Source organism: Schistocerca serialis, chromosome 5, assembly GCF_023864345.2.
Source record: "Schistocerca serialis cubense isolate TAMUIC-IGC-003099 chromosome 5, iqSchSeri2.2, whole genome shotgun sequence".
NCBI classification, from domain to species: Eukaryota; Metazoa; Arthropoda; class Insecta; order Orthoptera; family Acrididae; genus Schistocerca; species Schistocerca serialis.
The window spans coordinates 663,738,817-663,762,099 of NC_064642.1; the positions used below are offsets into that span (position 1 = coordinate 663,738,817).

General features: G+C 41.3%; 1 protein-coding gene across 1 annotated transcript in view; it reads left to right on the plus strand.

Moving 5' to 3' along the window:
* LOC126481503 (nephrin-like) overlaps window positions 1-23,283 on the plus strand; it is a 123,043-nt gene that overhangs the window by 54,720 nt on the left and 45,040 nt on the right. Inside the window, exon 6 of the mRNA XM_050105297.1 lies at window positions 7,443-7,602. Coding sequence (XP_049961254.1) covers window positions 7,443-7,602 — 160 coding nt within the window. The remainder of the gene's footprint in view (window positions 1-7,442; window positions 7,603-23,283) is intronic.

Below are 23,283 nucleotides of genomic sequence, written 5' to 3' on the forward strand. Positions count from 1 at the left end.
ATGGCCACATGGCCGACGGTATGTTAGCATATGTCGGAAATGCCATATCTTAATGGAGTTTTCATACAAAAGTAACAATCATGCACATCGTTTGAATGTTCTCCCCAGATGAAGCATATAGCAGAGCCCATGGAAGATATACAATTCAACCGCGAATAAAGATTTGAGACAGAAGATATGCAACATGTATCAGGAGCCCACGGCTTTTCGTTTCACAGCCAAACAACAGTCTCTACGCCTTCCTAAGATATGGCGTTATTGGCTACCTTTGTGGTTTCAATGTAGCCTGTCCGCAAATGTACCAAAATTGTCAGCGCTCTTTACGTTTTTGCGAGGTGTATTCAATCACAGCAATTACAATGACCTCACACACTAACTACACATCAGTAACACGTTCTACCAGCTCACAAACAGAATACAGATTGTTAACAGACTGAAACACAGCTTAAATCAAACGTGCTGTGCTTCTCCCTTCCTCTTTCTCTTCCTGTTGTTGCTACGAACACGGGATAGAAACAGGGAGAAAATATACACAGCCACTGTTGCCAAAAAAATGGCTCTGAGCACTATGGGACTTAACATCTCTGGTCATCAGTCCCCTAGAACTTAGAACGACTTAAACCTAACTAACCTAAGGACATCACACACATCCATGCCCGAGGCAGGATTCGAACCTGCGACCGTAGCAGTCGCGCGGTTCCGGACTGAGCGCTTAGAACCGCTAGACCACCGCAATTGTTGCCTGAAAATCCATCTCTGTGTCTACTATCAGCGGCGTTTCAAAGCCTATACGGGAAGGCATTGACAATGAACGCTAATAAATTACAATTACAATTAAATCCACCCACTTTAACTCGGAAACGAGAGTTAATCCGAGCTTTTCATTGTCGTTTTCATTATCGGCGTGGTCGATATTGTTAATAAACGTTTATTTCATCCCAGTTACATTTTCACTGTTGGCTAATGTTACGTGCAAACAAATCAGTGAGTGCAGTCCCATGTAAATAACTTTATACGTGGAAGTCTGTGGATGTTATGTAACTACTGGTTGGCTATTTGTGGCACGCAGGGCGCGCAATGGTGGATGCTGTCAGGCAGAGTAGGCATAACTGCGTCATTCCACGCTGTAGGCGTGATATAGCGTGTTTAGCATAATATGTCTGTTTGCCACTGTGAACACGAATCGATTGGTTACCTCCAGTGGTTGTAAGACATTACTATGTTATTGATTCTATGTACTGAGCCAGTTGCTCTCATTTGTTGTATTAAGATCTTTTTGCCGTTATGTGAATGAGCTGTTACGTATTTTATTGTATAAGAAGTTATTCGGACATAGGCATCGGCTGTTTATTGGCGTAGAGGATGGGTGCTGTTTTACCAGTGCGTTGACAGTAGTACTAGTAGATACACTTGTAATTAGAGGTTATATTTACTGGTCCCAGATAAGATTAAGTATTCCTGGGCATCCTAAAATTGACAGTTATTAATTACATGGGGTGGGGAGGGGGCGGTAAACTGCGTTTGTAGAATTCACGTTGTGGCGGCACTGTTGTTCGAATAGAGGGGCTGTGGACGTAGTTTATAGGGACCTGTGGGAGGTTTGTATTCAACTGTTGTTCAGTTCCGATAATGCAGTAGACACGTGAGGAACGCCCATTTTGTGTTGAAGTGTGTTTCTAGAATTTCCACTCGATCAGCGTCCTTTGCGATTTGCAGTACCCCCACGCGGACGTGTTCCTGGACGGCAATCAATTTTAGAATGGGTAAATGCATTCAGAACAACAGGTGATGCGTCACGCGAACTAAGAGGGCTTGAGAGATGGGATACATTACAAAATGTTGAAATAGTTAGAGCAGCAATACTGGATGCTCCGAAACGCTCAGCTGGGAAAAACGCACTTGCTCTTGGCACTTCAAGACGTTCTCTCCACCGGATTCTTAATAATGAACTAAATTTTCAACCATGTAAAATGTGCGTGGTCCAGCAATTGTCACTACGGGTTTATGTGATACGAAGAACATCTTGTGAAGACATGCTTGCAACCATATCTAATGACGAAAATGTGTTCTTTTCTGATGAGGCACATTTTCACCTCGGTGGGTGTGTAAACAAACAGAATATGTGGTACTGGAGCGACACGAACCCCAGGCAAATTCACCGGAGACCCCTATACTCAGACCGTATCACTGTGTGGTGCGCCGTATCAGGAGAGGCATGCTTGTCCCTTATATTTTTCCAGGAAAATCTTTGTGCTGTAACTGTGAATTCGGATCGCTACTTAACTGTGCTGCAAGAGTTTTTCCAGACGGCTTTCGAGGCAATGCAGTTGCAGGATACCTGGTTTCGACAAGACAGTGCCACTGCACACAAAGCGGGCTTTGCCATGAATTTTTTGAGGCAAACGTTTCCTGAAAGACGTATCTCTCGGATGAAGGATCTCAACTGACCGGCATGATCAACGGACTTAGCCTCATGCGATGTTTTTCTTTAGGATTACCTGAAGTCAAAGACGTTTTGCAACCGTCCCAACATCCTGGAAGACCTACAGAACAGTGCTGAGGCTGAAATTGCAATAATACCAGAAGACATGCTTCAAAGAGTGCATGGAAATTTCAGAAAGCGACTGCGGCAGGTGTGGATTGTGAAGGTAGACAGACATTGGCAGGCATACCGTTTAAACCATGTAATTAGAAGCTTCCATTATTGTCTAATATGAGAACAATAAGAATGTTAGTTTCTAAGTGTTCATTATTTTTTATCTCATTCCTAAATCAACAATTTACCGCGCACCACCCTGTAGTTGTGGTCGGATGACAGATACTATAAAATGTTATGTTAAAAAAAGGTCCCGAGTTCGAGTCTCGGTCCCGCACACAGTTTTAATATGCCAAGAAGTTTCATATCGGCGCACACTCCGCTGCAGGGTGAAAATCTTATTCTGGAAATGTTACGTTCTTACCCGCCTGTCCATCATAGGGCAAGTTTGAATTTGCTGGCCGGCCGGTGTGGCTGATCGGTTCTAGGCGCTTCAGTCTGGAACCGCGAGACCGCTACGGTCGCAGGTTCGAATCCTGCCTCGGGCATGGATGTGTGTGATGTCCTTAGGTTAGTTAGGTTTAAGCAGTTCTATGTTCTAGGGGACTGATGACCTCAGATGTTAAGTCTCATAGTGCTCAGAGCCATTTGAACCATTTTTGAATTTGCTGCTTGAGAAGTCCTCAGGCTGTACGTTTTGTTTTATTTTAATAGGTTTACTATTTTGTTAACTGAGATTTAGATGTCTAACAAAATAATCTTTAATTAGTGCCCCAAGTCCACACAATCCCCAGCTAAAAACACACTCCATATAATTCCCACGCTACCAGAGCAACAGAGGAGGAATTAAACTCACGGTCGACAGTGTTTCACCGAGTTCTGATATATCTAAATTAATTGTACTGCTTCTGTCAGCTATGAGTAATCATCAGGAACAGAGTTTTAACACGAGGACAGCATCATCTCTTGACCAACTCTCACATGAAACATTATATCCTCAAATTATATACAGGTGAAAACCTCCACGTTGTTTCGAATTGACGCCCACTGTGGCCGAGCGGTTCAAGGCACTTCAGTCCGGAACCGCGCTACTGCTACGGTCGCAGGTTCGAATCCTGCCTAGTGCTTGGATGTGTGTGATGTCCTTAGGTTAGTTAGGTTTAAGTAGTTCTAAGTCTAGGGGACTGATGACCTCAGATGTTAAGTCCCATAGTGCTTAGAGCCATTTGAACGACTTGTTCCGAATTTTAATACGGTCTTTCTCTATTTTTTTCTATTAAGCTGTGTGTTGTGTGTGTGTGTGTGTGTGTGTGTGTGTGTGTGTGTGTGTGTGTGTGTGTGTGTGTGCTGAAGAAGCTGGGTCGTTCCCTGCGAATGCCGGGATGCTATTACTGCTGCTGTTCTGCTCAACATCTCCTGCACCTGCATGTAGGTGACTGGAGAGTGTGACTTCGTATTTATACAGAACAATTTAAAAAGCTTGTAAGGGTGTTGCAGGGTATGCTGTGCAGGGACAAAGTAGTTAGGGGAAAAAATTGATACAAGCGCTGTTTCAGAGTTCATTGGTATTGAAATTAGACAATGAGGCCGTCGCGAGCACAAATTCATGTGGCCGCCAGAAGCAATTAGAGTCTGTTGTTGTCATAAGATAGATGACAGCGCTCGAGATTACTCAGCCTTAGTTTCGGATTCGAGCCTTACTAGCGTTCCACCGAGCGAGGTGGCGCAGTGGTTAGCACACTGGAGTTGCATTCAGGAGGACGAGACTGTTGAATCCCGCGTCCAGCCATCCTGATTTAGGTTTTCCGTGATCTCCCTAAATCGCTCCAGGCAAATGCCGGGATGGTTACTTTGAAAAGGTACGGCCGATTTCCTTCCCCGTCCTTCCTTAATCCGATGAGATCGACGACCTCGCAGTTTGGTCTCCTCACCCAAACAACCGAACCCAACCCCAGTTCCCTTACAACCGTTCCAATTTTTGTATCGTTCTATTGTTCAACACAACGATTTTTTTTCTTAAGATTATTTGTCGGTACTATCTACCCTGCAGTACCCTTACAAGCGTTTCACTCTGTTTCTGAGCATCCTGTATATACGAGGGTTCGAACTTAAAAAGTGGCAACTATTTATTCACAACCGATACAGAAGAGTTACATGTTTAGACCTGCTACTGTCCTTCAAAGTAGTCACCAGCGTTGTGTAGAGCTCCTTGCCAGCGATGTGGAAGGCGTAGTATACCATTAACAGAGTCTGTTCTGTTGATGGAGCGAATGGTGCGGTCGAATCTCTGGAATAGTTCTGAAGCGGAAGCCACAAAATGGTTCCTTCATCTTCGGATTAAAATCAAAGTCACAAGGACTTAAGTCGTATTACTGTTCGTTTCTGGAGCAATACCTGCGACGAGCTTTGCAAAAGAAGGGGCGACACTTTCGGCTCAACCCACCCATCATTTTTCATGATAATGCGCGGGCGCATACGGCGCAACTGTGGCCGCTTTGTTCGGTCGATGGGACCATCCACCATACTCCCCGGACTTAAGTCCTTGTGACTTTGATTTGATTCCGAAGATGAAGGAAATAAACAAGGATGAAGGAAATTAGCAAACGTTTTAGGACTCAAGTAGGAAAAAGTGTCTAAAGATAGGCGGTACTCTTCTCTTTCGGGACAGTTTAGGGCTTTAGCCTTTGTCATTAGTAACAGTTGTAAGCTAGAACTTGTTTTAAGTTCTGTGAAGACGCGAGGAAACTTCAAATAGTGCTGCACTAGGCAAGTACTACTGTCGGAAATTAATGGATTCATGCTGGTTGTAAATGATGATTGCATGCATAGGTGCTGGACAGACTTCCATTGTGGCTAGAAAAAAACCGGACTAGTACTGGTGAAACAATAAAACGAATGCAATAAGGCTGAAAGTCGCGTGACCTGTCACGTGACTCTCGCTCCGCCTACTGCTCGAGTTTCATCTGCCTCCTGCACTCAGTCTGCCCGTGGCGTCTGTTTTAAGTAGTTGACGTTTTGTCTGTGCGTCGGAAAATGTTGAGTGTACAGAAAGAACAGCGTGTTAACATCAAATTTTGTTTCAAACTAGGAAAATCTGCAAGTGAAACGTTTGTAATGTTACAACAAGTGTACGGCGATGATTGTTTATCGCGAACACAAGTGTTTGAGTGGTTTAAACGATTTAAAGATGGCCGCGAAGACACCAGTGACGTCACTCGCACTGGCAGACCATTGTCAGCAAAAACTGATGCAAACATTGACAATCAGAGCAGTGTCTGAGTTAACAGGAGTTGACGAGAAAAGTGTTAGGCAGATTCTTCATGAAAGTTTCAACATGAACGAAGTGTGTTCAAAAATGGTTCCAAAGTGTCTCACAATTGAACAGAAGGAACGCCGAAGAATGATTTGTTCTGACATCCTGGAAAACATTGAAAGTGATCCCACCTTCTTACAAAATGTTATTACTTGCGATGAATCGTGGTTTTTTACTTACGATCCCGAAACTAAACGCCAGTCGATGCATTGGAAAACTCCTGGTTCTCCACGACAAAAAAAAGCACGAATGTCAAAATCGAAATTCAAGGCAATGATGATTGTTTTTTTTTTTTTGACCTCAAAGGGATTGTGCACATTGATTGGGTACCAGAGGGACAAACAGTGAATCAGCATTACTACATTAGCGTCCTGGCTACCCTACGTGAGCGAGTACGGAGAAAACGGAACGATTTGTGGAGAAAAAAGTCATGGATCCTTCACGAAGACAATGCCCCAGCTCACAGTGCGTTGTCAGTGAAGACGTTTTTGGCAAAACACAACATTCCCATCTTAGATCATCCACCCTACTCACCTGATTTGGCCCCCTGTGACTTTTTTATTTTCCCTAAAGTCAAGTCAGCTTTGAAAGGAACTAGATTTGAGACTGTTGAAGCAGTAAAAGAAAAAGCGACGGAAGTAATGCATGGACTTACCGAAAATGATCTGCAGCATTGCTATGAACAGTGGAAAATTCGTATGGAGCGGTGTAGAGACCGAGGAGGAGAGTACATTGAAGGAGATAACATGAAATTGTAAATAAATGTTTTTTTCCAGCATCAGTCCGGTTTTTTTCTAGCCGCACCTCGTATGTTAGAGCAAACCAAGTGGTTGATAGTATTTGCGTGCATTATTCTCGGCCTGTGCTTCGCAAATACAGGCAGTACCCTATTTCCACTATCGTCAGATGCTGGTTGTGGTTTACTTCCGTAACATTCAGTACAGAAATATGTGAAGTCCACGTATGTCACCGATTTTTTTTTTTTTTTTTTTTTTTTTTTTTTTTTTTTTTTTTTTTTTTTTTTTTTACCACGAACCTACAGATCTAAATAGAACGAAGACATCGAGATGGCTGCAGGGAGCAGCTGGCTTAACGCCAAGGACTTAATTCCGAGGCATGTGGATTCTCCTAGATAGCGAGTAAGTCATTTGTCCAAGCACCACACATCAAGTAGATTCCCTGATTAATACACCGAGCGAAATACATTCTTAAAGTGACCCATTATGAACCACAAACCCAGTGGTAATGTCATAGTGTGATTAAATGACCACAAAATACGGAAGCATATGCAGAGAGTTGAATATTGTTTGATCCCTCATTATGCGTTAATATTTATGGTCTTCACTGTAATGTCAACTTAACATATAGAGCCTTTCCCAAATTCCGGGCTCTTTTGAGCTTGTTGAGTACTGCTAAGCTATTAGGATTAAAACTGAACGCGTGGAGGTGGAGAGAAGAGCGTTATTAATTAACATAATTGATACTTTCGAGCTATAATAACAGCTGACGTCTATAAAATGCATTGTGTTGTACAAATAACCGATAGTACATTAATCCGAAGTTGAAGGTGTTGCTGTTCATTTCATTTTACAGGGCCACCCGTTGAAGGAGATCACTTCCAGTGGGCCACTCAACCACGAGTATAGTCTGAGACTGAACGACATCAACCGCACACAGGCTGGCAATTACACCTGCATCGTTTCCAATGCAATAGGGGACACTGAGAGCTCTCCGTTGCGGGTGACCGTTAAGTGTAAGTTACATCTCGATTGGGCACCGTAGTTTGTCTATAAATTATTGTCACTAAATTCAAGTTTTTAACTGAAAGTATGTAGTAACCATACTCATAACACTTGTCCATCCGTTATAGAGATAAATGGTGCGATGTCTAATTAACAAAGTACTGCTGGGAACTTAATTTTGATTGGGTTCATGTGTAACTGTAGTTGCGGTGAGAGTACGTGCACGCTTGTCACATTTGGCAGCTGCTGCAACAGAACACGATGCCATAACGCAAGTTATTGGTCAAAGCAGTTATCTTGATAGAAGATCTTAACCGGTAGCTCATCAACCAAAAATAAATTCTGATAACAAATAAATTCCAGAAATGAATTTTATTTTTCTTCATCCGTATCGTAATCTACTTGCCGACTACTTAAGTAACACAGACGACGAATTTCCCGCGAATTTAACAGCTACAGTGCAATTTGATCCGAAGAGTGCACGTTGGAGTCCTGTCACAGTCGCCATGTTTGTAACGTTGCTGCTAACATATGTAGTAATTTTCCCTTACGTTACGATGTATAAAGCCTTATTTGTTGCCATCTTTTGCATTCAGGATCGTGTCACCAGTAACACCACCAGATTATTCGTAAATATGGCATTTCTGCTTTCTCTTTCTAATTCGTATAATCATAATGTTTATATTTCAGGTAAAATGTACCTTGAAACAGATCCCTTCTAACACGTATTAAAAAAACAAGATTTCGTGTAAATTTAAAGCTTATGACTCCAAATGCTCTTATTAGCTAAAAGAAATCACTGCCAAACTTATCAAAATCAGCACATGCGATTACCTTTGGAGAGATACTGATTCTTCGAACTCCTTACTTAATATTAATACACTTGAAATACTTCCTTGTCAAGTAAAATCTCTGAGCAGAGATATCTTTTGCTCACTTATTATTCGCCACATTTATTCAATTTATTGTAATTTAAATATTTCCTTATGTTTTCGTAGATACTGCAAATTAATTATTTTAATATGGATTTGTTTCGCTAGTGGTTAGTGTATAAACCAACATCAAAAAGTTCTTATTCACTTATAACTTTATTTGCGCCTGTATAACTACCTTAACGTACAATTCCTTAGTAGCATCAGCATATTGATTCAAAATTGATTCGATGCAGATATGATTAGCATTTGACAAGATTCATGCAGATCTCCCTAAGAACTGCTACGTCTTTTTACAAAACTAAAAAGTAATTTCAGTACAATAATGTCCAATGGTAATCTTGAGAATGTCTCCCTGCCGTCGACTTATTCGCTGATAACTGTGCAGTCACGATCATGCACTCGACATGTACAAAACAAAAAAAAAAGACTTATTAAACTATATTTATAAAATCTGAATAATATTTGTCAAATAAATAATTGTTACATCCTAATAACACAAGAAAGGTAACAGCTGTCTCCAAAAGCCTCGACTACGTGAACAAGCCAGGCACGTGTTAAGACAGAACTGTACATCGTATTCCTTTCTACTGGTTCTTCATCTGCATCAATTTGCACTTCTGCTTTCACTTACCGCTTTCTGCAACGGTTGTCACAAATCACGACCGCCATACGCCTTATGTGCCTTTAAATCCTTCTACAGGAACATTAAAATCGATGCATACATTTTGCAGACACCACGAACAACCTAACTGCGCGTTGTAAACCAGGAATGTAAACCACTGTGTTCCTAAACGCGAGTCCGTTTTCTCACTACTGTTCTACCATGTGATGCTACCGTAGCGCTTCTGTGATAGCATTTGGTGTCAATCATCTCTTTGTATCAATCTCTCACCTCTTAGAATGAATTTCTTAAACGGCTATAGAGATCTTATCTACGTGTATAAAGCATTGTCCCTGTCACGGAAATATATTCTGTTGATGTGAACACCATGTATATTTGTTTGAAAACTTCATTTACATTCTCGCAGTTTTGATTCTGGATTCTATTATTTTTATCGATTTCCTTTCAATTTTCGCTCAAAAATGTAGGTTATGAAAATTCTTCTGTCCTGAGAAACCATCGGGTTCTTCTTATCGACTGATATGTCTTTCGGTGAACTTGCACGATCGTCAAAGTGGTCATTTTATTTTCTGTAGAATGACAAGTAAGTATAATAAGTGATAATATACGCTACTGTTCTAAAGTATTGAACGTCCCCATAGGATTTTGAGGATTTTGATACAAAACTTCTAAAAGCGCATTTACTTTTGAAATTTCAAATATTTTTTAAATAAGGATAGTCTATAAGTAAGAAGGAACATTGTAATGAAGGACGAGATGGTTTCTAATATTTTAATTTAATCTTTCCACATATCAACGGAACGTACATATCTGTACAATGACATGTCATATCATTGACTACATCGACGAAAAACTTTAAATACTGGAAGAGCAGCTGAACGGAATGGACAGTGTCTTGAAAGGAGGATATAAGATGAACGTCAACAAAAGCAAAACGAGGATAATGGAATGTAGTCGAATTAAATCGGGTGATGATGCGGGAATTAGGTTAGGAAATGAGACGCTTAAAGTAGTAAATGAGCTTTGCTATTTGGGTAGCTAAAATGATGGTCGAAGTAGCGAGGATATAAAATGTAGACTGGCAATGGCAAGGAAAGCGTTTCTGAAGAAGATAAATTTGTTAACATTGAGTATAAATTGAAGTGTCAGGAAGTCGTTTCTGAAAGTATTTGTATGTAGTGTAGACATGTATGGAAGTGAAACATGGATGATAAATAGTTTAGACAAGATGAGAATAGAATCCTTCGAAATGTGGAGCTAATGAAGAATACTGAAGATTAGATGGGTAGATCACATGACAAATGATGAGGTATTGAACAGAATTGGGGAGAAGAGAAATTTGGGGCACAATTTGACTACAAGAAGGGATCGGTTGGTAGGAAATATTCTGAGGCAACAAGGGACCACCAATTTAGTATTGGAGGGCAGCGTGGAGGGTAAAATTCGTAGAGGGAGACCAAGAGATGAATACACTAAACAGATTCGGAAGGATGTAGGCTGCAGTACGTACTGGAAGATGAAGCAGCTTGCAGAGTTTAGAGTAGCATGGAGAACTGCACCAAACCAGTCTCTGGACCGAAGACCACAACAACAACAACTTTCATGAAATATCCATTTAATTTGGTCACAGTGTAGAATATTGTCAATCACAAGTGCATTATTCACTAGTCGTACTTTAAATCATTATAGTATTTTATTGACCCTCTTTGCCCTTAAAACTGGCACGCGGGGAGTACGATAGTGTGCTGTGAGGCAGAATAGGCGTAGTGTATTTAGCAGAAAGTGTTTGTTTGCCACCGTGAAGACAAATCGATTGGCTACTCCAGCGGTCTTAAGACATTATTGTTTTATTGCTTTTGTGTGATTGAGCCTGTTTCTCTGACCTGCTGTTCTTTTTCGTAAGTCTCCCAACTGTTTTGATGAATGCTCCACGTATTCCTCTCCTGTGCCAACCTTTCCATATCAGAGTAGCACTTGAAACATATGTCCTCAATTACTTGCCGCATTTATTCCAATCGGTGCCTACCCCAGCAGTTTTTACCCTCTACAGCTCCCTCTAGTACCATGGAAGTTATTCCCTGATCTCTTACCGTATGTCCTGTCATCCTCTTCCTTCTTTTTTTCAGTTTCCATATATTGCTTTCTTGTCCGGCTCTATGGAGAACCTCCTTATTCCTTACCTTATCAGTCCACCTACTTTTCAACATTTTTCTGTAAAACCATATGTCAGATGATCATATTCTCTTCTCTTTCGGCTTTTCCACGGTCCATGTTTCACTACCCTACAGTGCTGCGCTCCAAAGGAACGTTTCCAACAAATTTTTCATCAAATTAAGGCCTTTATTTGTTACTGGCGGACTTCTCTTGGCCAGGAATGGCCTTTTTGCAGTGCTGCTCTGCTTTTTACATCCTCCCTGCTCCGTCTGCCAAGTGTTATTTTGCTGCCTTGGTAGCAGAACTCCTTAACCAAGTCTACGTGGTGATCAACAATCATGATATTAAGTTTCTCGCTGGTCTCATGTCTGCTGATTATAATTATAATCGACTTTCTTCGATTTACTCTGTACTTATTAGATTGTTCATTCCATTCAACGCGTTCTGTAATCCTTCTTCACTTTTACTGGGGATAGAAGTGTTACCAGCGAACTTTAAAACTGATATACTTTTACCTTGAATTGTAATTCCACTCTTGAATCTTTCATTATTTTCTGTCATTGCTTCTTAGAGTCATAGATTGAACACTAGGGAAGGAAGGCTGCATCCCCGTCTCACACCCTTTCTAATACGAGTACTTCGTTCTTGGTCTTCCAGGCTTATTGTTCCCTTTTGGTTCTTGTACATATTGTATATTACCCGTATTTCCTTTTTCTTAGAATTTCGATCATCTTGTATCATTTGACACTGTCGCACTGTCGAATGCTTTTTCAGGTTCGACAGATCCTATAAACTTGTCATTTTCCTTTAATCTTGCTTCCCTTATCAACCGAAACGTTAGAATTGCCTCTCTGGTGCGTTTAATTTTCCTAAAGCCAAACTCATCGTTATCTAACAAATCTTCAAATTTCTTTTCCATTCTTCTGTATTTTATTCTTGTTAGCAACTCGGATGTCTGAGCTGATGGTGCGATAATTCTCCTCGCACTTACCTGCTCTTTACAATCTTGGGAATTGTGTGGTGACGTTTTTCCGAAAGTCTACATCTACATCTACATCTACATTGATACTCCGCAAGCCACCCAACGGTGTGTGGCGGAGGGCACTTTACGTGCCACTGTCATTACCTCCCTTTCCTATTCCAGTCGCGTATGGTTCGCGGGAAGAACGACTGTCTGAAAGCCTCCGTGCGCGCTCTAATCTCTCTAATTTTACATTCGTGATCTCCTCGGGAGGTATAAGTAGGGGGAAGCAATATATTCGATACCTCATCCAGAAACGCACCCTCTCGAAACCTGGCGAGCAAGCTACACCGCGATGCAGAGCGCCTCTGTTGCAGAGTCTGCCACTTGAGTTTATTAAACATCTCCGTAACGCTATCACGGTTACCAAATAACCCTGTGACGAAACGCGCCGCTCTTCTTTGGATCTTCTCTATCTCCTCCGTCAGACCGATCTGGTACGGATCCCACACTGATGAGCAATACTCAAGTATAGGTCGAACGAGTGTTTCGTAAGCCACCTCCTTTGTTGATGGACTACATTTTCTAAGCACTCTCCCAATGAATGTCAACCTAGTACCCGCCTTACCAACAATTAATTTTATATGATCATTCCACTTCAAATCGTTCCGCACGCATACTCCCAGATATTTTACAGAAGTAACTGCTACCAGTGTTTGTTCCGCTATCATATAATCATACAATAAAGGATCCTTCTTTCTATGTATTCGCAAATGGTATATCGCCAGACTCATACATTCTACAGACCTATATGAATAGTCGTTTTGCTGCTGCCTCCTGCAATATTTTTTAGACATTCTGATGGGATGATATCTATCCCTATTATCTTATTCCATCTTAAGTCTTCCAAAGCTTTTCTAAATCCTGTTTCTAATACTGGATCCCCTTTATCATCTACATTGACTAACGCTTCTTCTTCTATCACGTCATAGACAAGTCTCTACCCTCATAGAGGCCTTCGATGTACTCTTTCCACCTCTCAGTGGAATACCCTTTACATTCTTGATGTCATCACTCTAACAGTACTGATGTCAATTTGATTGTGCCACAATTTCACATTCCAAAAAAGAATATTAGGACTGAAAATGAAAATATTCGTGACTGTTAATGTTGTATTATCTTAATAGAAAAGCTGCTAGCACGGCACTTTGCTAAGCCCCACTTCTGTTGGAGGTGGTAAGCCATTTGATTCCTCCGACCAGCCTACTGTAAGGTGGATTACAGTTTAACGTCGACCCAGAATCACGAAGCAGTTCGGTAGTTTCCATAGTAGCCATAACTTCCAGAAATGAAAAAAGTGATAACTGACAGTTTAAAGTCCTGGAAGGGAATGAGGACCGATCTACGTACTTTCGGATTTGTAGTCTGGCACTTTACCACACTGCAAGTGCATATCTTACTGCCTTTATTTTATACGTTATTTTCTGCTGTCACCAGTGCTTTGTTAAATGCCAACCAACGTCTGTACGCTAGAATGATATATTTGTTTGCGAAGTGTGACACTTAAGTAGGTGCAGTAACGTACTACCACATTAGCAGATGAGTCGCTGTTCGGCACGCTCAGTATCTGTCGCGGTCCACCGATTTTAACCACTCGCTGTGCTGCTTTTTCCATGAAATAGCACTTCCGAACTGGGAAGGAGTTCTGGCTGTTTTTTGAGGAGTGGTTCAAAATGGGACTTAACATCTTAAGTCATCAGTCCCCTACAGCTTAGAACTACTTAAACCTAACTAACCTAAGGACATCACACACATCCATGCCCAAGGTAGGATTCGAAACTGCGACCGCAGCGGTCGCGCGGTTCCAGTCTGAAGCGCCTACAACCGCTCGGCCACTTCGACCGGCTTTTGAGGAGTGGACAGCGGTGCGCTGGCTGTGGGGAGAGAGAGTGTTTGTGGCCTGAACAGCAGTAGTTTGGCGGTGGACTGTGCTCTTGCTTTGGCAGAGAAACCAACCACGATGTTGTAGACGAATGGACCGTGGTTTGGGTCTCCTTGTGGAAGGGCGTGCGAAGTCCATACCAGTGGTTCCTCGCCCGAACAGCGCTTTCGACCCTTCAAACCTTCGCTACTTGAGAAGGCATCCGTGAAAACCGAGTCGTCGCAGGGCAAGGAAACATTGTGGAAACATTCATAAGCACATTCGGGAGAGAATAACGTTTTGTTGATTGCTTGTTATTATACGTTCCAGGTTGCAAACGTTACTCAATGCGACGACCCTCTGCATCCACGACAGCCGAAAACCGCATTTCACTTTTGTTCACAGCACTTTCAGAGTGGTGAACCATGGAAAATTCAACTGTCGTAACACTGATCATGCTCTGCTTTAAGATCGCACAGTGCATTCAGCATTCTCAGGCATGGAAACTGTATCGGCTTCTACAACTTGTAGCGCAGATGGCGGCCGGTTTCTCTTAGGAGCAATCACCAAATAGTCAGTTCGTTCTTCCGTATACCTTTCTTCATCTCCGGTGTGGAAAGACGATCACTCCATGTTCCGTTAATCCGTCGGCATTCGTCGATAGCAGCACTAGTGGTGTTATTTTGATAAAACAGCTTTACAGTAAAACCATGCTCAGCTTCTCCCGATCCTTGTTGTCTGTCTGCACTTGTAATGCACACTGACGCTTGTGTTTCAATCCTACGTCGCACTTGCTCCTAACGGCAAGTCATTACACTAACACTACTAACAACGAAAAACGTGCTGTACACAGTCCGAAAAGCAGTCCTATATATCGGGGTAACCATACGGTAAATTGTTTCCCATCTACTGTGGCTCAAGCCACGGTATGCACACATCAAAAAAAGTTTTACATCACCTCGATTCCGAGAGATCCGGAACCTGTACAGATCAACATAAACATAATTTCCGCCCTTTTTATTCCTCATGAAAACCACACATTGCATGTTGTGCTACCATACAGCGAGACCTTCAGAGGTAGTGGTCCAGATTGCTGTACACACCGGTACCTCTAAAACCCTGTAGCAAGTCCTCGTGCGTTGATGCATGCCTGCATTCGTCGTGGCATGCTATCCACAAGTTCGAGAGTGAAGTTGCGCATCATGCGGCCTATTGCATACAGTTTGGGTCGGAACATGACGTCCTGTGGCTGCACGAAAAGCATTATTGAACATGGTGGCGTTGCTGTCAGTGTTCTGCCGAGACACAATCCGTAGGTAGCAGTCATCCACTGCAGTAGTAGCCCTTGCGCGACCTGAGCGAGGAATGTCATCGATATTCCTCTCTGTATTTCCTCCATGTCAGAACAACATCACTTAGTTCACTCCGAGACGCAAGGATTCTTCCCTTGTTTAGAGCTCTTCCTGGCACAAACTAACAATGCGGACGCGATCGAACCGCTTCTAGGCATGGTTGAACTGCAGACAACAGGACCCGTGTACCTTCTTCCTGGTGGAATGGCTGGAACTAATCGGCTATCGGATCCCCTCCGTCTAATGCATGCATGGTTGTGGATTTAAAGCATGCGTTGAAAATTTGCATTTGAAGACAAAGATTCGCACAGGTTAGAACCGCGCGAGCAGCATTTCCTAATTTCACAAACTCGTTCCTTATTGACGTCGCGGCATCGAAAATCCTTTGTATCAGTTTTTCTCGTGTTTACACCTTAACTTCGTACACGATGTCTTTCATCCACCCCCAGATGCAGTAATCTAGGAGTGTTAAATCTGGGGATCTGGCAGGCCAGTTGATAGGGCCCCCGCGACCTGTCCATCGATGTTGGAATTGCCGATTAAAATAAGCTGTTACCAAATGGTGGATGTGTGTAGCTGCTCCGTCATGTTGGACGTACGTGTGGTGTCTTGTTTCCAGAGAAATATCTTCAAGAAGCTGCGGTAGGTCTTATCGTAAAAAGTTACATCTGACCATTTAAATATCCCGGCAGAAGAAACGGCCCCAGTAAGTGGTCACTCACAATACCATACCAGACATTGACACTGGATCTGCATTGAAATTGAGATACTACCGTGGCATGGGGATGTTTGTCTGCCCAGGCATGCATGTTAGGCATGTTGTTGATGCCATCCCTTGTAAAGGTTGCCTCATCACAGTACGTTATGAAGCAATAGAGATGCCGCTTTCCATTTAACCAGTTACAAAAGTGCAAACCGTTGGTACAATCATGTGGCTCTAAATGATGAACTTTCTGTACATGGATAGGATACAGTCCATTCTCATGAAGAATCCAACATACCTTAGATCGTGAAACGTTCAGTCGGGTAGCTAGGCGTCTTGTACTTGAACGAGGACTGCGCTGTACTGAATTAAGAATGTTTTCCTCTTCTTGAACGTCACGATGTCCACCGGAGGGAATACGAATACTGGGAAGAGTACCAGTTCCTAGCAATGTTTGATATGTTCCACTAAATGTTTTGGCACTCGGAATGCTACGATCAGGATACCGACAGTGATATTCGGTAACAGCAGCTTTCGCATTACCATCACATAAGCTCAACATGTACACCACCTCTCGATACTCTTGCGACGAAAACTTGTACGGCATCGCAAAGTGTACTGAACACAGGAGACAATAACAGTAAACAGTGACTGCAGTATCAACAACGTGGTTGTTCTGCAAACGTACCACTCGCTGCAGTTGTCTACCTAAGACTGATCGTGTGTCCTGTGAACACAAGTGTAGCGCTCCATACACCGTGGCATGTCTCGGAACACTGCTGAAGCTTCTTAATTATGGATCTGATAACATTACCGTATTTACATATTTTGTTCCAAATAACGTAAGCAGTAGCCTCCAGCAACCGGAGGAAAACCTCGTGACTCACCCTGAATATATACTGCCAGGAAAAATTACAACACTCTCAAGGACAAAGCCATTTTATTGTATCGCAGGTAGTCAACCAGTGTAGCAGTTTATGATTAAAAAGTCAACACTAATGAAAGACACGGATCACAATAAAGAGTGCCTATGCAGTCGGATCAACATAGTGAGTACCTTTCTCAGGCAGAAACACAAGCGTGTGTTCCTGCAAGCAAACGATCATGAAACTACCAAATGGCATCCAACGACAGATTATCCTAGGCGTCAGCCACCTTCTGTTACGAATTTCACTAGTTCTTGTAGGCTCTGGAGAACGTGTAAGTACCCTGTTCAGCATACGAGCTTAGTTGGCGACAGATTTCGTTGTTTTGCTGGCCAAGGTAATCGTTAGGCATCACGAAAAGTACGTTATGTCGCTTCAGCCGCATATGAACGTGCATAAAGACATCACCGCCCTGTATATGAAGTGGTAGTATCATGGGAACAACGACCTAAGAAACTTACCGGTCACTGGTTACTTCACCTTGCTGAAATACTATGTCACCACGAGTTGCAACTAGTGATAGCTCCCCCTTCCTCAACAGCTTGATGGCTGGTGAGAGACATGTGAGGCAGGCCACACAGCACGTCTTCACCGTACACGTGTACGTCCACCACTCGGATGCAGTTAGGACCTACTATAATCACTGAAGATAACGGAACGTCATCACACTTGTAAAGAAACTGGTCCTCTACTTCTAAAAAAAAACTCTTTTAAATAATAAAACATGACCTATACAAGGAATCTGATTACCCCTGTTTGTCATGGACGAAAAAAAAATTGGCATAGTCCTTGTCAGAACGTGCAGAATCTTATGTGAGACCAAGAAGACGTCAATTTTAATCTACATATGGTATGACAATGTCTACGCAATAAAAAATAAGTTAGGTAATTCCGTACAATTATTATAAAGAATTGCGATAAATCACTTTAACGGGGGCCAAATGAACAATTAAGGTCAATATAATTCCAGTAATACTGCAAAAGTAAAAACAAATTATTGTAGGGGCCTACATAGACATCGCGCATCTGCTCGATGCTCGCGAAATACGTAATTTTGTTTTGAAGTTGACAGCCAATGAGAAAATAGGTGTAGTTTTCAAGCAGTAATAGCGAACAGCATCGACTGGTAATATACGTAATTTTATTGTAGCTAATTTTATTATACAAAAAATAAAATATGTACTTCCTCCAAAAGAAGTTACAAATAAATATTGAAATAAAATTATAATGAGTAGCAAAATGTCTGAAAAGAATTTTGAAAGAAAGTTATTAATTGAACTTTAATTTGGCGGGTTTTCAACACTGTCAACAAGACGAAATAATGGAAAGAATAATTATTGGAACTAAACAAATTTGAGATATTGTGACAGTATTTTTAAAAAAGATAATTGAACTGCAATTTTCTTTAATTTTGGAATGAGAGAGAGCGTAATTTTCTTTTAATGTCTTAACTGTCGCTGCAGGCAGTGCGATGACGTCAGCGGTGGTCCGCGCGGACGATGTGTGAAGTAAATCCTGGTTCGTGGCGTGAAGATAATGATGGATCCTCCTGTTTCATTAATATTCCGTTGTAGCTGGCAGCACCGGCGCGATAATAATAGTTCCAGTGTGTGCGTTGTCGTTACGCGCGCGACGTTTTATAATTAAAAGTTTATTAATCATGCGGTGCAATGTCTTTAGTATTTGCAATATATATCCAGTTAATGCCAATACTTCGCACAGTTCTTTCAACGTGTTACCACAGGAAAACAGTCACATGTGTTTATCACTATAATAGTCAGTTAAACATCAGTTCAATTTACTTCGTGGTTTTTAAGACAGTTTGGACGAGACAATAAACATTTCTTGATCGAATCACAGCACTGTTCTTTTACTTAACATTTTTTATTTGTTCTACTTTCACGCAATTCTAACAGTTAGTGTCTTCAATGGTTCCAGAATGAGGTTTTCAGTCTGCAGTGGAGTGTGCGCAGGAGAGCTTCTGTAAAGTTTGGAAGGTAGGAGACGAGGTACTCGCAGAAGTAAAGCTGTGAGTACCGGGCGTGAGTCGTGCTTCGGTAGCTCAGTTGGTAGAGCACTTGCCCGCGAAAGGCAAAGGTCCCGAGTTCGAGTCTCGGTCGGGCACACAGTTTTAATCTGCCAGGAAGCTTCTTCAATGGTGTCTGATTCATGGCTAATTGTCACAAGTTCACACAGTTTGTAAAATCGTCACCACAAACACTCGATACACTTTTCAGGTTTTACTGTTCACTTAATATTGCACGACCTCCTATTAACACAGCGGACGCACTGTAATTCATTGTTCCTCCGCGTATCACCGTCTTTCACGCCGAACTTTTCCACATTTTTCCACCCGCGAAACGGCCATGTACAACAACAACTCGCACGCTCTCTATCGATAGTCGTTCGCTCTCTCTCTCTGACACAGTACTTCTCCTAGCCTAACCAAGGATTTGCAAAGCATATAAAACCAGAACATTCATATTCGTACGATATAAAATACAAAACGGTAGCAAAATTAATGAAGAAACAATGTGACGTATTAACAAATAAAGGATAGTTGAAATAAATGATACATACGTACCATGACAAGGAAATGCACAAAAGAAAAAAAATATTATCGACTTTCGGGGAAAGCAATGTCATTACACACTCTCCAGTCGAGCCTTTCACGGCTTCAGAGTAGCGTGTTTGGTGGTGTCATGATGTCAGTGGTAGCGTGGACAGAAGTACAGGTAGTCCTACTTCTAGTGCCAGCAGACGGTTCCAAATGACTTTTGGTGACGCAGTAGGTACAAGACGTGCCCGGATATCTCCCTGGATGCTGTTCGGTCGGCCATCGCTGCTCGCACAACGCGTCGTCTTGACATGCGTTTTAACTAAGTGGAGTTCAAGAGCTTGAGAGTGTGAGAACGTTGTACAGACCACTGAAGAAAGCAGCGGAACACCATCGATACATTATACCCAACAGATGCAGTAGTAATCCATCGATACACACAAAGTATGTTCAGGTGGAGCCTAAGCCTCAGTAACTTACAAAATAATTGGTGACAGATATAATGACAATGGGGAACGATTGACTGCAGTTTGTGAACAATTTGATCTAAAAATTACCAACACATTTTTCAAACATAAGGACATTCATAAATATACTTGGCAACAGAACACCAAAGAATTTCTTTCTGTAATAGATTATATTATTATTAGGCAAATAAGTAGTTTCAAAGCAGTAGACGTCAGATCTTATAGAGGAGCCCGGTGTGGATCAGACCACTATCTAGTTAAAATGAAGTCTTTCTGGCCATGGAAGAATGCAAGGAGTGATACAAGTAACATAAATAAAACGAACCATACAGAGAAAGATGAAAATTTACCTTTTAATATTGACAGCCTACAAGACGAAAGTATCAGAACACTCTTTGCGGCCAGGATGGAAAGGAAACTGGTTGAATCATTTGAAGGAAGTACAGAGGAAACATATGACTATATAAAAGCTAATGTGAAAATCATAGCAACAGAGGTGTTGGGTAAAAAAGATAGCAAACACAACCGTGAAGCAGAGTGGTGGTCAGAGGAACTAGAGGTCCTCGTTAGAGAAAAACGAAATGCGTTCCTTCAGTGGTTGAATGATAAATCAGAAGAAACAAGATCAATATACAAGGAAAAGAAGAATGAAGTGATGAAAAAAATAAGAATGGCAAAAAATGAAGCATGGGAAAGAACATGTGCCAAGGTGAATAGCAAATTAGGATTTGGGAGAGCAAAAGAAGCGTGGTCAGTATTGAAAGGGCTTCAACAGGATACAAAAAGCAAAACTAATCTCCAACTGATAACACAAAAGGAATGGGAAGAGTATTTACAGAAATTATTAAATGAGGACAGAGAAGAATATCTAGAAGAAGGAACAGGGGAAGATAAAGGACATGAAGATGATGAGTTCCAGATTTTAGAAAGTGCAGTACTTCAGGCGTTGATACAGGAAAGAATGGTAAATCACCGGGACCAGACAATATCAATCTGGAGTGTCTGAAATATGGTGGTGACAAAATTGTGAAACTGATAACACAGCTCTTCAACAAAATGATACATGGAGATTCAATACCCAACGAGATGGAGCTAGGTTACATTAATACAATATTTAAGAAAGGAGATCTCAAAATTTGTTCAAACTATCGAGGAATTTGTGTTACAAACACATTAATGAGAATTTTTGCGAAAGTAATTAAAAACAAACTGGAAAAAAATTTTAGACCCCAAGAAGAACAATGTGGAATCACGGCTGGGAGATCATGTGTAGACCATATTTTCACATTAGAAACATAGGGAAAAATCAAAAAATATAGGATTAATTTTCATAGATCTAGAAAAAGCGAATGATACTGTTCCAAGAAAATTACTTTGGAGAGCACTACATATGGCAAACATAAACCCTTCCTTGATTAAAATAATACAACAGATGTATAAAGATAACATTTGCCAAGTGAAAGTCGGTAATAAACTTTCACAGAAATTTAGAACAAGCAAAGGCCTTTTACAGGGCTGTCCCATGTCACCATCATTATTTAAAATCTATATAGATATTAGCCTTAGAACATGGTCTCGTAAATGTAATGGTATGGGATTAGAAATAAGAGATGGAGTTTACCTACATCATTTATTATTTGCTGATGATCAAGTAGTCGTAGCACAAGATGGGGATGATGCTAACTATATGTGCAATCAACTAGCAGCAGCATACAAAACTTGGGGTTTGAAGATTAATTACCAAAAAGCAGAATACTTGACTAATGATTCAGATGAGCTATACATTGAAGGAAAGAAAATCAAAAAGATAAACACTTTCTGTTATTTGGGATCCATTTTAGAAATCGAGGGAAAATCAGAGTCAGAAATCAATAAAAGAATTAGTAGCGGACGGAGGGTCATTGGGATGCTTAACTCAGTCTTATGGAGCAGGAATGTAATGAGCAGAACTAAGAAATTAACATACAAATCCATATTAGAGAGTGTGGTTCTGTATGGAACGGAGACCTGGACAATTAACATGAAGCACATTAAAAAATTACAAGCTCTAGAGATGGACTTTTGGAGAAGATCGGCAAGAATCTCCAGGAAAGAAAAGATAAGGAACACCGAAGTAATAAGGAGAATGGAAAGAAAAGAAAGAATATATGACGTAATGGACAGAAAGAAATTACAGTGGTACGGGCATGTACGACGAATGGAGAAAACCAGAATACCAAAATTGATACTGGAGTGGGAACCGGAGGGGAGAAGAAGAAGAGGACGACCTATGACCACCTGGCTCCAAAATGTACAGCATACAATGAGGAGAATGGGCGCAGAGGAAGAAGACACACAAAATGGAAACACCTGGAGAAATATTTTGAGAATTTAGTTTAAGAACGTTTATTGTTTGTATTGTAATTTCCAAGTAAATTATTATGTTGGAGATAAGCCTCTGTAATGAGGAAAAGCTCAAAATAATAATAAATAAAAATATATTTATAGATATAGATCCACGTAATACACATTAAATTTTCTTCGGGGCTATGAACATCGTTTACTGAATTGTTTCCAAGAGAGCTGCAGCAACGAAATACGGTTTTTTAAAAATAGCATCAGTTTCTTCTGTTGTATCCTATCTAGTTGTCCAAGATAGGGTGTCTAGGAAACCTGCTTCTTGGATCTCTAGACATCAGTTCAAGCAAATCGTATTAATGAGTTTTTATTAGAGAAAATAAATAATTTTATAATTAACTTTGAGAAATGCAGATGTGTCGCAAGCAAAGGGTGACATGCAAAATAATGAATGTCCTCCAGTATAACGATTCCAGTGCAGGTGAAGTAGTACACTGGATGCTTCTATCCAGGTCGATGGTCTTGACGCTTCTGTGGAACAGGGCTAGTCTCCAACTGTGCAGCAGCGACCAGTCGTTAGCAGCTCTTGTGTTCTCTTCGCCGCTGCTGTCGCGTTGTCGTCCTAGAGAGGCGTCGGTCAGCTTACTAATGGCTGACGTGTTCTTCACAGCCCTCTCTGCTCTAATGTCCCCGACTGGCGATGCCGGCATTTTCTGTCATGTAGCTGATGTATTTAAACCGACTGTATACAAATCAG